The sequence below is a fragment of the Pelodiscus sinensis genome, chromosome 1, assembly GCF_049634645.1.
Source record: "Pelodiscus sinensis isolate JC-2024 chromosome 1, ASM4963464v1, whole genome shotgun sequence".
NCBI lineage: Eukaryota > Metazoa > Chordata > Testudines > Trionychidae > Pelodiscus > Pelodiscus sinensis.
The window spans coordinates 227,721,540-227,735,139 of NC_134711.1; the positions used below are offsets into that span (position 1 = coordinate 227,721,540).

General features: G+C 42.8%; 1 protein-coding gene across 2 annotated transcripts in view; it reads left to right on the forward strand.

Moving 5' to 3' along the window:
* Positions 1-13,600, forward strand: part of ATP10A (ATPase phospholipid transporting 10A (putative)) — a 153,800-nt gene that overhangs the window by 48,640 nt on the left and 91,560 nt on the right. For both annotated transcript variants that reach the window (XM_075916477.1, XM_006116091.4), the window contains exon 2: positions 10,205-10,409. In XM_075916477.1, the coding sequence (XP_075772592.1) occupies positions 10,205-10,409 (205 nt within the window). The remainder of the gene's footprint in view (positions 1-10,204; positions 10,410-13,600) is intronic.

The following is a 13,600-nucleotide window of genomic DNA, read 5'->3' on the forward strand; positions in this document are numbered from 1 at the left end:
TATGTAAACTGCTTGGTTCTAGTTTCTACTACATGTTTTTCCTGAAGTCTGGCACAGCACTGTAATCTTACCTACCGTATATTCCGGCGTACAAGACGACCTCTGAAGTTAAAAAACATCCCCCAAAAATCGGGGGTCGTCTTGTACGCCGGATGCCCCGCCGCCGGAGCCCCTCCGCGGCTTTGAAAGCCTCGGGGGAAGCCGGCGGGGGGGCATCCCAGGCGCGCATGGGCTGCCCCCCCTCCGGAGCCCCTCCGCGGCTTTGAAAGCCTCGGGGGAAGCCGGCGGGGGGGCATCCCAGGCGCGCATGGGCTGCCCGCCCGCCGGAGCCCCTCCGCGGCTTTGAAAGCCTCGGGGGAAGCCGGCGGGGGGGCATCCCAGGCGCGCATGGGCTGCCCGCCCGCCAGAGCCCCTCCGCGGCTTTGAAAGCCTCGGGGGAAGCCGGCGGGGGGGCATCCCAGGCGCGCATGGGATGCCCAGCCGCCGGCTTCCCCGAGGCTTTCAAAGCCGCGGAGGGGCTCCGGCGGGGGGGAGCCCAGGCGCTCCTGGCGGCTTTGCTCCCGGTGCCTCTGGTCTGCTGGGGACCATCTCCAGCAGACCAGGGACACCGGGAGCAAAGGAGGCGGAAGGGCGCTGGGGTATAAGATGAAACCCTATCTTTTAATTAAAAAGATAGGGGGTCGTCTTATACACCCAGTCGCCCTATACGCCGGAAAATACGGTAATAGTTTTTAGTATGTGTCTGTAGCTATTTAGCTTGTCCAGTTTAAATAATAAACAAATTAGGCTCAGATTTAGCTTTGACTTTAACAGTTTTAAGCATATCATATGCCCTTCGTTTTTCTAATAATGATTCATATGGCTTGTGTTCTGCAGTATTCTCTTACTTTATGTATCTGGCATCTTCTCTGGTTATGTAACAATATAACTCGCCCAACATTTTCCTTGAAAAACAAAAAGAATAACTCGAAAGTTGTCTCAAGTTTTGCTTTTATAGACCAATTAATTTAAATGGCTTGGAAGGATTTTTATGGATGCGCTGGACTTAGTATTTTTTGTTCTGTCCCACATCAATTGATGCCATCTTGAGAGAGAATGGTATCGAGAATTGATACAAGTAGTGTCTGGGTGATTTTTTGTTTGTTTGTTTCCCCCTTTATTGTGTCCTTTAAGGATTGCTTTTCTTATTCCTAAAGCATCTCATCCCCTTTTCAGTAGAGACAGGTGCTGCTTCAAAAGCTAGCCATTAGGTGTTCTTGGAATGGGGGTTGTATGAAATTAATTGGAGTGTTAAGAGCCTACACTACACTTTGTAGATCACATAAAGTCTGTTTAGTGGCTGCTTCCTGTTTGTGTCTGTGGCAGGGTAGACTAGGTCCAGAGGCCTAAGGCTCCTACTATAGCCCAACCCAGAATGGAGCGGAACAGAAATCTATCCAGCTGCATAGAGTGGGGGGGCGGGGGGGAGGATTAACCAATCAGAGAGACAGTCAGGTATAAGAGATGCTACAGTGCTAGAGTTAATCAGTTGTTGTATGGATCAGGCTGAGAATAGTGTTCCTGGCTGGCTGAAGGAGCAGCAGAACCATGGATGGATCAGTTGCTAGCTGAGACCCAGAAAGCAAGAGAGCTCCTTGTTGATGCTGGGACTGAGTACCTCGAAAATTCAATCCCATGGCATGAGTAAGGCATTTGAGAAGATGCTGGAGCTGTGGGGTAAGAGGCCCAGGGGATAGAAATGCAGTTCAGTTAAAAGGGATGCAATGGGTAGCTGCTATTGGTATGGTCCATGGCTTGGGACCTAGGCAGGCCCAGAAAGTGGCTTGACTTGAACTAGAACCCCTTCCAGAAGTGAAACTGAACTGTTTAGTGGCCCACTTGGAGAGCTGGAGCCAGAAAGGCCCAGGAAGGGTGAAGAGTCTCCAGGGAGGAAACCAGAGACTCTTTGAAGGCTAGCCCAGAAGGGAAGGATGCAGGAAAACAGTATCTCTAGGAAGGAAGCCCCGAGAGTATGGCTACTTAAAGGGTGAGCACAGGGAGGGCTACATAGAGATCAGTGGAAGGGTACTGGGATAGAACCCTTCTGAGGTAAACAATCCATGGGGGATCTGTTTTATTTCACATACGGTATGTGACTCAGCAGGAGGGCTGAGTTGTTAAAAACCACTTGAGAAACCAATGACAGAGGCCACCGCAGACTAAGAAAGCAGGCATATTCACTGACCCGGAAATGCTTGCAAGAGGTGGGTGCCATCCTGTTACAGTGTTTGACTGAGAGTAGCTTCACCAAGGAAAGCCAGAGGGAATTGTTCTCAATTCAGGTTAGCTAACTCTCTTTAAAATAATGAGTAGCACCGTAGACACTAACAAAAAATATCTATGTAGTATCATGAGCTTTCATTGGCAAAACCCACTTCCTCAGATGAGCAGAAGAAGTGGGTTTGCCCACAAAAGCTCGTGATACTATATATATTTTTTGTTAGTGTCTAAGGTGGTACAGGACTACTCATTGTTTTTAAAGTTACAGACTAACATGGCTACCCCTCTGAGACTTTCATAATACAGTAAAACTCCATTAGTCCAGCATCCAATGCTCCGGGACTCCTGATGGTCCGGCACCATCAGGAACCCGGAAGTGCTGGGGCAGCCGAACAGGCTTCCCCCATTCAGCTGCTGCTGAAACTGACCAGCAGCTGAATCGGGGAAGCCGGGAGCAGAGCAGCTGGGGTGCTGCCGGGTTGGTCTCGTAGCGCTGCCCCTCGGGGCTGTGGGACCAACCTGGCAGCACCCCAGCTGCTTTGCCCCAGGCATCGGGATTCAGCCGCTGCTGAAATTGACCAGCTGCGTCAGTTTCACCAGCAGGCTGAATCCGGACGCCTGGGGCAGAGCAGCTGGGGTCCTGCCGGGTTGGTCCCGCAGCGCCGTCCTTTGGCGCTACGGGACCAACCTGGCAGCACTCCAGCTGCTCTGCCCCAGGTGTCCCCAAGAGCAGCTGGGGTGCTGCCGGGTTGGTCCCGCAGCCCCGAGGGGCAGCACTACGGGACCAACCGGGCAGTACCCCAGCTGCTCTGTCCCAGGCATCCCCAAGAGCAGCTGGAGTGCTGCTGGGTTGGTGCCGTAGCGCCGCCCCTCGGCGCTGCGGGACCAACACGGCAGCACCCCAGCTGCTTTATTGCAGGCATCCCCAATTCAGCTGCTGCTGAAACTGACCAGCAGTGGCTGAATCAAGCCTTGAAGAATTGTGGATGTTGAGGCAATGTATAACTCCTTTAAATTCCTACCTAACATTGTTTGTAAAGGTTCTTGAGCTTTGGGGAAAAAAATAAAGGATTCTTCCTAAATTTTGAGTAGGTGTGCAATTATATTGTCTTTCTTCAAAAGAATTGTCATTTTATGTACTGCCTTGTCATGTGAAACCTATCAAAAGGCAGAAACAAAATTATTTTTGGTAAGGACTAGAAAGATATAGGTACTTTTGCTCTTAAAACTTTAACAGTAAAATGGTATCATTTTAAAAACATACCATAACGAAACCCAATCAAATACTGTGATATACCTACATTTAAATCTAGGGACAAAAACTTAGACAGTGATCTGTACTTTCTACCTTTTTCTTAAGACTTTTTCATAAATATACTTCCAAGATCTGGCACAAATATGGGAGCAATCAGACTAATGCAATATTTAGATATCAGTTATGATAACTTCGGTGTGTACACAAGTTTGAAAAAATGTTGCAGGCCTGCCATGGCTGTTTAAAAGTATCTGCTCAGTAGACACTTTGGAATAGTTGTGCCCATTTGTGGCAGATAAATGTTATTCTTTTATGAATTCCAAGGCTTTCCCCATAGCTTTCAGGGCCAAATTTTTGGCTGATGTAACCCTGTTGAATAGGGCTAGTAGATTTCCACCCAAAGTCTATAGGTTTAAACCTATATTTGCAGTTAAAAGTCTGCCCAAAAATGTGGAATTGCTGGCTTGAGTTGTATCTATTTATGCCTTAGAAGAAAACTGGAGGGAAAAGATTTCATTCACTGCTGTCTGCATCCCTGACCAGCAGCTTCAGTCTACTCAGTCTAAATTTTTCAGCGGAAAATAGAATGGGCTGGGGAAGGTGGCTTTCTATCCAGGCATTTGCAGAGGGGACTGGCCCTCCACTGCACTTTAAAATATTTCCATACAAATATTGGAAACTAGTTTACCCATAATGCATCAGTTTAACTCTGAAATAACAGCATTTGTTTCTGTACCATAGCATGGCAATAGTATATCACAAAGCCTAGATTCTGAGGCATTTATCTACACCTCCAGCTTTATAGGCTAAAAGAAAATTATACCTCCCCTGTGTTCTAGAATTCTTGAAGCAAAACTGGTAGCTAAATAAGAGCCATCTGACATTTGTCAATGGCTTTTTAAAGGCTCAAATAAAGTTCCTCACAAGAGGCTTGGGTGACTGGCATAAGTATTGTCGTGGATTAGAAACTGGCTACGAGATAAGAACAGATCAGGGATGTGCAAACAGATTAAAGTGTGGCAGACGGTTACATGGGAGGTTGCAGTAGATCTGTTTTAGCACGGTTTAATTGAATGAGATGGCAAATAGTGAAGAGAGAGGTGGCAAAATTTGCAGATAACTTAGATTATTCACTAGAGAAGATATGGAGGCCCTTAAGAGGCACCCGTCAATTTGACAAACTAGCAGTACAGTGGCAGAAACAAAAACACAGTTGGCAAACACACATTGGAAGGAATAATAATTACATTTCCACTTTAGTGTTTTCTAAATTAACTGTAACTACTCAATAAAAAGGCCTGCACCTCACTGTGAGGAGCTCAGTCAAAATTTACCTTCAACATGTAGTGGTAATTTTGGTTTTTTTTAAAGGTGGGATGTATAAAAATGAATTGACGACAATGCCAAAAAATTATAATGCCACTTTGTAGAAATCTATGGTAAATCCTTACCTGGGATACTGTGTCTTGCTTGGATCACCCTGTCTCAAAACAGATATGCAATGTAAATGATTGGAGGCATGGAAAAATTTTCATATGAAAGAGGGATTGAAGGGGGGCTTTCAGAAAGACTGGAGCTATGAGTAGATGATATATGTTTGAGAGACAAGGTAGGTGAGGTAATATCTTTTATTGAACCAATTTCTTGTTGGTGAAAAAGATAAGCTTTTGAGCTACATAGAGCTCTTTGGGTCTGGGAAAGGTACTCAGAGAATCACTGTTAAATACTCAGTGTCAGAGACAGGACCTAGATCAGGAAGTTTCTCTGTTCCTAACTAAGGGGCAGGGGAGCTTATAGCCTCCACGGGCCCCTGAACAAAGTGGTGGTAGGGGGGCAACTCTGCACTCCTGGAAGAGGCAGGACCAGCGAGCCAGCCAGGGCCAGCGATCCCGCTCTCCACACCATCCATATCATGGCATGTGACCCCAGGGCCAGCGTTAGCAAATGCGGGGCCCAATTCACGGGGGTGGGGTCCGCGCATGTGCCGCGCGCCCAGGGCAGGGACGGCGCATCTCCCGCGTGCCCGGGAGCGTGGCCCTCTTACGCGTGGGGATCCTCTCTTACGCACGGGGCCTGATTCGGGGGAATCGGGAGAATCGGCCTAAAGCCTACCCTGTGTGCCTCTCCATTCCCCAGTCCTCAGAGCTGCACACAGCATGCAGTGCAGCACTCCAGCAGCAATTTAAAGCGTCTGGGGCTCTGGCCACTGCCGTAGTAGCAGCAGTGGTGGCTAGGAGCCCTGGGCCCCATTGAATAGCTGGGCCCTGGTGTAACTGCCTCCTTTCTCTCCCACCCCTTCTGTAAAGAGACTACTTTGTGTCCCTGGCATGTGTGAAAATGTTCCTACAGTACATCCATCCTTAATGAGGTATTTGGCATTCTGTTCCAACATCTCCACCATTCCAGTAGCAGATAGTATACGGGTGTGATAGTTGTCAAGTGTGTGGGAGATTAGGAAATGTGCAACACTACTTAAACAACAAAAATAAATGAAAAGTTGTTAGGCCCCATAGCATGCAAGACTGTTGCCTCCTTTTTAGTCTGGTAACATTTGTATAACACCGCTCATTACAAATGCATTTTTTAATTTCATCCACTTCCGCAGTTAAATTAAAAAAGATCAAGAGCAGCAGTCATATGTGAAAGTGTTCTGAATTATTGCTTGCATTGCTAACAAACCTTTCAGATCTGTGATCCGGTGATTTGTTCTACATTACTGCACCCTTAGTTTCAAAGCAGTTCATACTCATTAGTAGGAAAAGTAAAATGCTGGTTTCGGCAGGTGAGGGTGGAGGGAATGGGGAATGTATCTACAGACAATGTGAAAATTATCTGCCCTTATTAGGTTACAATGTTATGTACTTCAAGCTCTTATTAATCTGTAGTGATGTTTATTGAAAAAATGAATTTTTATTTAAATTTCACTCTTCCTGTTATAAACTGGGTGTGGGGAAGGGACAGCAAAGAAATTCTGGGGGTTGAACCTGGCTTGAGAGATCCCTGTAATATTACCTAACATTGTTGATGTAAATGCTAAATAAATACATATAACCATGGAGACTGTGTAACTCTGACACCAGTAGGGTCAAACAAGGATGAGTTAGGTACATAGGACCAGATTTTTAAAGGCACTTAAGTTTCACTGTGCTTAGTATGCAACACCTGAGTTAGAACTCTAAATTTCACTTCAAAAAGGGATGGCACCTAATGTTTAAATCCCTTTTGAAAATGGTTTCTAGGCTCCTGAACCAATTAAATGTTGCTATCTCGAGTGCAGTACACTTACTGTAAAGTTGTGAGTATAGTGCGCACTTTTTTTTCCATTTTTTAACGTCAAAGTCGGGGTGTGCATTATCCATAGGAGTTTTTTTTCAAAGTTTTCATTTGGCGGTTCCACAGCACTTAATTAATCGCTGGACACCAGAGGTTAAGTTGATTTTTATTAGCATCGACAAGCAACTATATACAGTTTCAAAAAGGTAAGTTAAACAAATGAAATCAACACTGCAGTGCAAACAAGCAAATACCGTATGTTAATTGATCTTTTACTCATCTTCGAAGCCCTCGAATTCGCATTTGTTAGAATCTTCCTCGAACAGATGAGCAATATCTTCCTAGGTATAGCCCTCGACATCTTCATCTAGGTAATACAAATCATTGTCATCTTCGCATACCAGTAATTCGCCCTAGGACGATGCATCGTCGCTCGGATCCATCCACAGGGCATCATCCTCGCTGCCATCCATCGCATTAGAGATGCTGCATTTCAGAAACCCCTTCCTTATGATAGTGGGAACAAGTTCAACCCAGACATCCGCTATCTACTGGGTAACATCTTGCAGCGTTGGTGTTCGCATACGTCCACCTGCAGTAAATGTATGTTCACCTTCCAACAACCAGGTGTTCCGTTTCTGCGTAGTGCATCTTTCATTGGCTTGTTAACTGTCACGTCAAGCGGCTGCAACATTTTGGTCATTCCACCAGGAATAATTGCCAAGTCTGTTTTGTCCTGCTGAAGCCTTTTCTTGATGGATGGCATACGATGACACGGAAATGCATCCAAAACTATTAGAGACCGCTTTCTCATAAGTCCACCTAGCTGCTTCGCCCAAACCGTCTGTAGCCAATTAAGCATTAAAGCTTCGTCAATCCAGCCTTTAGGGTGAACATGCACGTGAACGGTGTTTGGGAATATAACATTCTTTGGCATTGTCTTGCACTTGAACACCATATAAGGAGGCACCTTCGTTCCGTCGGCCATGCAAGCAAGCATTACCTTAAACCTAGACTTTTCATAGCCCGTGGTAGCAATGGAGATGGTCTTGGCACTTTTACTTCAAGCATTCTGTTGTCAGGATTATCGAAATGTAATGGTGTCTGATCTGCATTACCCATTAATGAAAGGTTGTAGCAGTGCTGCTTGTGTAGTTTTCTGATAAACTTTTGGAACTGTAGTACCTTGGTGTCTGAGTTCATGGGTAGCTTCTGTGCGATTGTTGTTCGGCATTGGACTGATAGGCCATGGCGATTCATGAACCGATTGCCCCAACCATGCGAAGCTTTAAACCTGGCTGTGCTAGCGCACATTTTGGCAATGGTCAAAGCCTTCATTCTAACCTCCACAATGCTAACACCACCGCCTTGCTGTCTACGCTCAGCAATCCATTCAACCAGCTTGGCCTCCAACTCAGGATGTGCAGTGCTTTTACCTCCGAGGCAGCGCTTGCAGGCACTCTTTCTGCCATCTCCAAAGCCGAATGTTAGACTCTGCTATGCCATCAAATTCACAGCTGGCAGCTCTGTTGCCATGAGCCTCAGCATAGCTAACAACTTTAAGTTTTTCAGCACTCGTGTAAGATCGCCGACAACACATGGCATCCCAAAGAGAGCATGGAAATGCCATGCACTGTATACTCGTGTGCTCATGCGTGATTACCCGGCAATACAAAAAGGCAAGACAAAATATGGCAAAGTCGGGGTGCACATTATAGATAGGAGTTCTGTTTATGCCGGAATTCTCATGTTTAAAAGGTAGGTGCGTATTATGCATAGGTGCACATTATAGTCGGGATTTTACGGTAGATACCGTTACAAATCTGGGCTGTAATCTTTAGCCGTAATTCTAAAGTACAAAGTTACTAGGTCGTCTTCCGTGTTTTGTTCTAGTTAAAAAAACTGTTGAGGATAGAATAACGGCAGTGTCAATTGCAATGTAACAACAACGGCAGACATTTAGAATACTGTGCTATGTTATTTCATTAAGTATTTATTCTGGTAGTTTAGGAAAGTGTCAAAAATAGCGATTTCCCATTTGCAGTAGCTGTTTTACAAAGTTAATGCCTTGGCTGTTTTAAAAATAAATTTCTTTTAAAATACCAAAGGGAAGCAATTTACACTAATGCTTTTTAAAACACTGTATTTTAACTAGAGCTATTTAAGCAGGAACCTGTTCCTTTTTTTTAACGTACATTCAACAAAAAAATTACTAATTAACTCGTTTTTTAAAAAAAATAAGCTTTAATGAGCAGAATAAGATTAACAACGTGCATGTTAATGTTTCAACTAGATACATCTTTGAAGTGACAAAGAAATTCAGCTGTAAAATAGGTTTACAATGGCTGGACAGAGAGATTGTTAATTACACAACAGATGCAACTATGGTTAATGTGTCACTATAAAAATGCACTTTAAGGAAACAAGAATGTCCTCTGCCCACGCTATATTTGTGGCAGCGTTTTTCAGCAGAGATACCACAGTGACTGTAGTTTAGTGGATGTTTTTTATTAGAATTCCTTTGGGTTGTATATTTTTGGCCCTTTAAGTTTCACATGCAGCATCACACAAAGTTCATACTTGTAAGTCATAGCAGTTGTTAGTAGTCAGTAGGGAGAGGACAAATTTTTATGTTGGATTTCTTTAAATAATAATTCGCAATAACGTTAGTGATTTTTTTGTGTGTGTGAAAATAAGTATTGAAAATGTTTCCACATATTTAGTGGCTAGACTGTGCTGATACAGGATGGCACATAGTTGTGATACTTCAGGAATAGTGCAAAGGAGGAGTTGTACCTCAGAGGCCTAGCCAGCTCCTTTACTGTCCCACCTTTGCCCCCAAGGTGGAGTACTAATCTAATACTAGCCTTCATCAGTAGCCAGTAACTAGCCTCTTCCTCCCCCCCTTCTTCTCCCCCCCCCCTCCCCCACTGGTTAAGCTGAACTGATTGATACAGTTGGTTGAGGGAAGTGGAACACCAGCCAGCCCATCTGCCAAGGGAAACAATAATGAACATACAGAATCATTTTACCCCTACATACTCAGGCCCAGGAGGTTAAGTAGACAATTTAGAGGCTGAATAGAGGGTGTCTTGTTCTCTTTTATGCCATCCTCAGACCATACAGTGTAGCTTGTGATCTAGCCCCTAATTGTTATCCTGCCACATGATCTCTTCATCACCTTTCTATGTCCATTTAAATTTTCTAAAGGAGGAGAATTTGAGAAAAACCTTGGTGTTCTATCTATCTATCTATCTATCTATCTATCTATCTATCTATCTATCTATCTATCTATCTATCTATCTATCTATCTATCTATCTAAAAAATCTGTGATGCAGGTTAAAATCCAGACTAGTCTGAAACATCCCTGCCTAATCAGTGTTTTGATTCATTTCCTTTACATGTTTCTTTGTCAGGAATGAAAAGAAATACATGACCAGATATTGGAAAGAAGTAGAAGTCGGAGACTTTGTTCAGCTTCGTTGTAATGAAATCATACCTGCTGACATATTGCTGCTCTCTTCAAGTGATCCAGATGGACTGTGTCATATAGAAACTGCTAACCTGGATGGGGAGACCAATTTAAAACAAAGACAGGTCATAAGGAGATTCTTAGAGTTGGTAAGTCAGCATCTTTAATTTTTATATAAGATAATGGTTTGTTTGAACTCTGTATGTGATTCACCAATCCAGAACCACGCCCATCAAATAACTTTTCTCTTTTTAGCAGCACTGGTGCTCCACTGCATTACACTTAAACAACTAGTTTGTGCTAACAGTTAATCACATCATGGTATAAAGTAGATATTTGAGAATTGTGTGGGGCAGGCAAATGTTACCTTTCTAAATTACTTCCATTGTATTTTGGGGTTTGTATCACATTTTTAACTTTTCTTTTTCTATGATGAAAATGATCTACAGAAAGAAAAACTATTTCTCATGTCTGTGGGACAAGTCACTTTCAGTGTGAAACCTTCTACCTAAAAATCCATATCCCAGTATGTCCCTTTAGCTTTAAACGTGCAGGATACATGCATTTTAATTGTGTGTGTTAAGCTAGCAAGAGCTCAAGCTGTAAAAGTTTCTTCATGGCTCTCTTGTTGGCAGTCCTTTTTCCACGACAACATTGTGCATGCCAATAAACAAACAAACCAAAGAGGCCAGAAATAGGAATTATTTCAGTTAAATGATTGGAAAACTAGCTTGAGTTTTACTTTGTCTAGCAACCATACTTGCATATTATTCATATGTAGCATAGTGATCATAATACACAGAGGTGCGTGATTGTGAGACGTTCCAATACTGCAGTAACGGAGCATGTGTAAGTACCAAATATATATTGATATCAATGACAAAACTTCAGTTTATTTCAACAAAAGCTCCCACCCAAAGTCAAATATTGAAAGAGAGCTGCAAAGGAAACAGAACATGACCACCTCCTCCTAAAATAACTCAGGAAGCACCAATCCCAGTTTTAGTATCAGTTTAAGTTGTCCCCAGTGTTGCATACCTGCAACTTCAAAGAACTCTAGGGCAAGTGTAGCATCCTATAATTCCTTCAGCAATACATTAACAGTCTTTATTATAATACTAGCTAAAACTCCTGGCATGTGATGTCGGTGTATGTGTTGCACTAATATGAGTAGGGTCTTTACAACCTTTGAAAAATTTGCCCTAGTGAGTATTGGTCAGGGGTATGTCAGAGGTAGTTCCTCAGAGTCACTTTTTAGACAATCAAATGACAAGGAAGATTTGGTGAGTTCTCTGTTTCTAAAATGAAGTTTGCCTCTTTTCTGGACTCAGCTGGAATCATTCTCACCAGAGATGGGCTTATTCTTAGGCTTCAGAGGTGTTTCTGAAGAGTACAGTGTTGCTATCAAATGTTACAGATCATATATATATATATAAAATCCCATAGGAGCCTGTTCCCAAATCCTCTAGAAGAACTCTATCCTGCCCCTTTAATTCACTAGAGCTGAATGCTGCTACATTAACAGTACTACTGTAAAGTGATTCTTAATGGGTCTGTTGCCACGTGGAACTGACTTCTTCAACAGCACTTTTGTTTAAATGGTAAACAAATGAATAGATTGTGCACTCCTTCCTCCTTCTTTATAGTGCACACACATGGATCATGTGGCTTATCACAGGCCAAGGTCAAGATGTGGGAGCCCGTTAAAATATCAGCAACACATCACAGGATTTGAGCTAGCATGCCTACAGCAAGCACCAAGCTTTAATATCAATACTTAACTTTTTTCTTAAAATGTAAATGCTATTTTGCATAAAATCTGTGTGAAGTAGGTCAAGAAGTACTAGGATTTCCATTTTACAGACAGGGAAGCAGAAAAGGGAGCCATATTCTTTAGTACCCTTTCCTGAGCATGGCATGAGGAAATGAGGAGAAGGGAAAAGCACTTCTATGACTCCCTAATTCTGTCCCAGTTCAGAGTTCCTTGCTTTGTCAGCACCCAGGCAGTTTACGGCGTGCCACGTCTACTGTCAGTTTCATGCCATAAAGAGCCATGTCACCAACACAGTCTAGCCAAAGTGCAATACTTTATAGTCTTGCTTCTTCTAGACCTCAGGAATTCCTCAGGATCAGACTGAGGAATCTGTGCAGAGCTGTTATGCCAGCTCTGAATTGGTCTGAGAGCTCCCCCTGCAAAGTGGTCGGTTGTTTTGTCAGGGCAGTTTATACCCTTTTTATGATCTCTACACACTCCATCCGTAGTATTCAGGGTTCAGAGCTTCAGAAAGTTAGGCGAGAGTCAGAATTCCTAGCTGCCAGTCCTGTTCTCTTCCGGAACAACTGTTTTCCACTGGAGAGTGGATGGGTCACTTGTCAGTACTACTTTGAATCACAGTAAGCAATTTCAGTGGCAGTCCTGAGACAGGATGCAGCACTTTGCAGGCCTTACCACATTCTAAACACGTCAGATGGCTCATGCAGATCCCAGAATTGTTTCTTCAGCCATTGTAGCCAGATTGTTCTTCTTAGCTGGTGTATGCCAAGAACCTAGGTTTTATGATAGAGTAACTAATTCATTAATTATTTCACTTCTGCTTTGATTTATCTGAATAATATTTAGTATGAAGGGAACATTATTATTTATATATTAGTAAATGTGATTCTTCTGACATAAAGCCTATATTTTCTCTGAGTATCAATGGGATATATGATTATATAAATGGTGAAAGCTATCCTTGATGCTTTACACGATTTTAATTTCATGGGTTATATTGCCATTTCTCTGGCTTTTGAAGAATCCAATTTGAATGTATGACTCTTCAGTATACATTTACAATCAGGTAAGCTAGCAAATAAATGATCACTTGAGCAAGTAGGTGAGAAAATTTATGTAATTGCAGTTTAAAGATCTAATTCTCCTGAAACCACTCAATACTTGAAGTGCTACTGCATAGTAATTTAGTTTACTAATCTTTTTTCCCTTATTTTGCCGTATAGTTATGAAAGGCAATTCATATTTTTAATTTACTGATTTGCATTTAACCTGCAGTTTTTGTTTCAGTATCCCTGTATGTCTCTTCTCATGTAAACAAATTTTCTATTAAAAACAAATAAAACAGCTCATGAAATGTATTTTTTCAGAATTTTTAAATTTTTCATTTAACTTATACTTACTGTTGTGTGTTTTTAAAAAAAATCTTCCTTCTGGGAAGGAAGATACAAGGAGAGATTTTTTTCAAAGGCATCTGTGCTTTTGAAATTCTCCCCTTAGTATTTAGATACTGTAGACTCAGGACCCTAGATACTATCAAGATAAGCACCTTCAGAAACCTTAAATCAG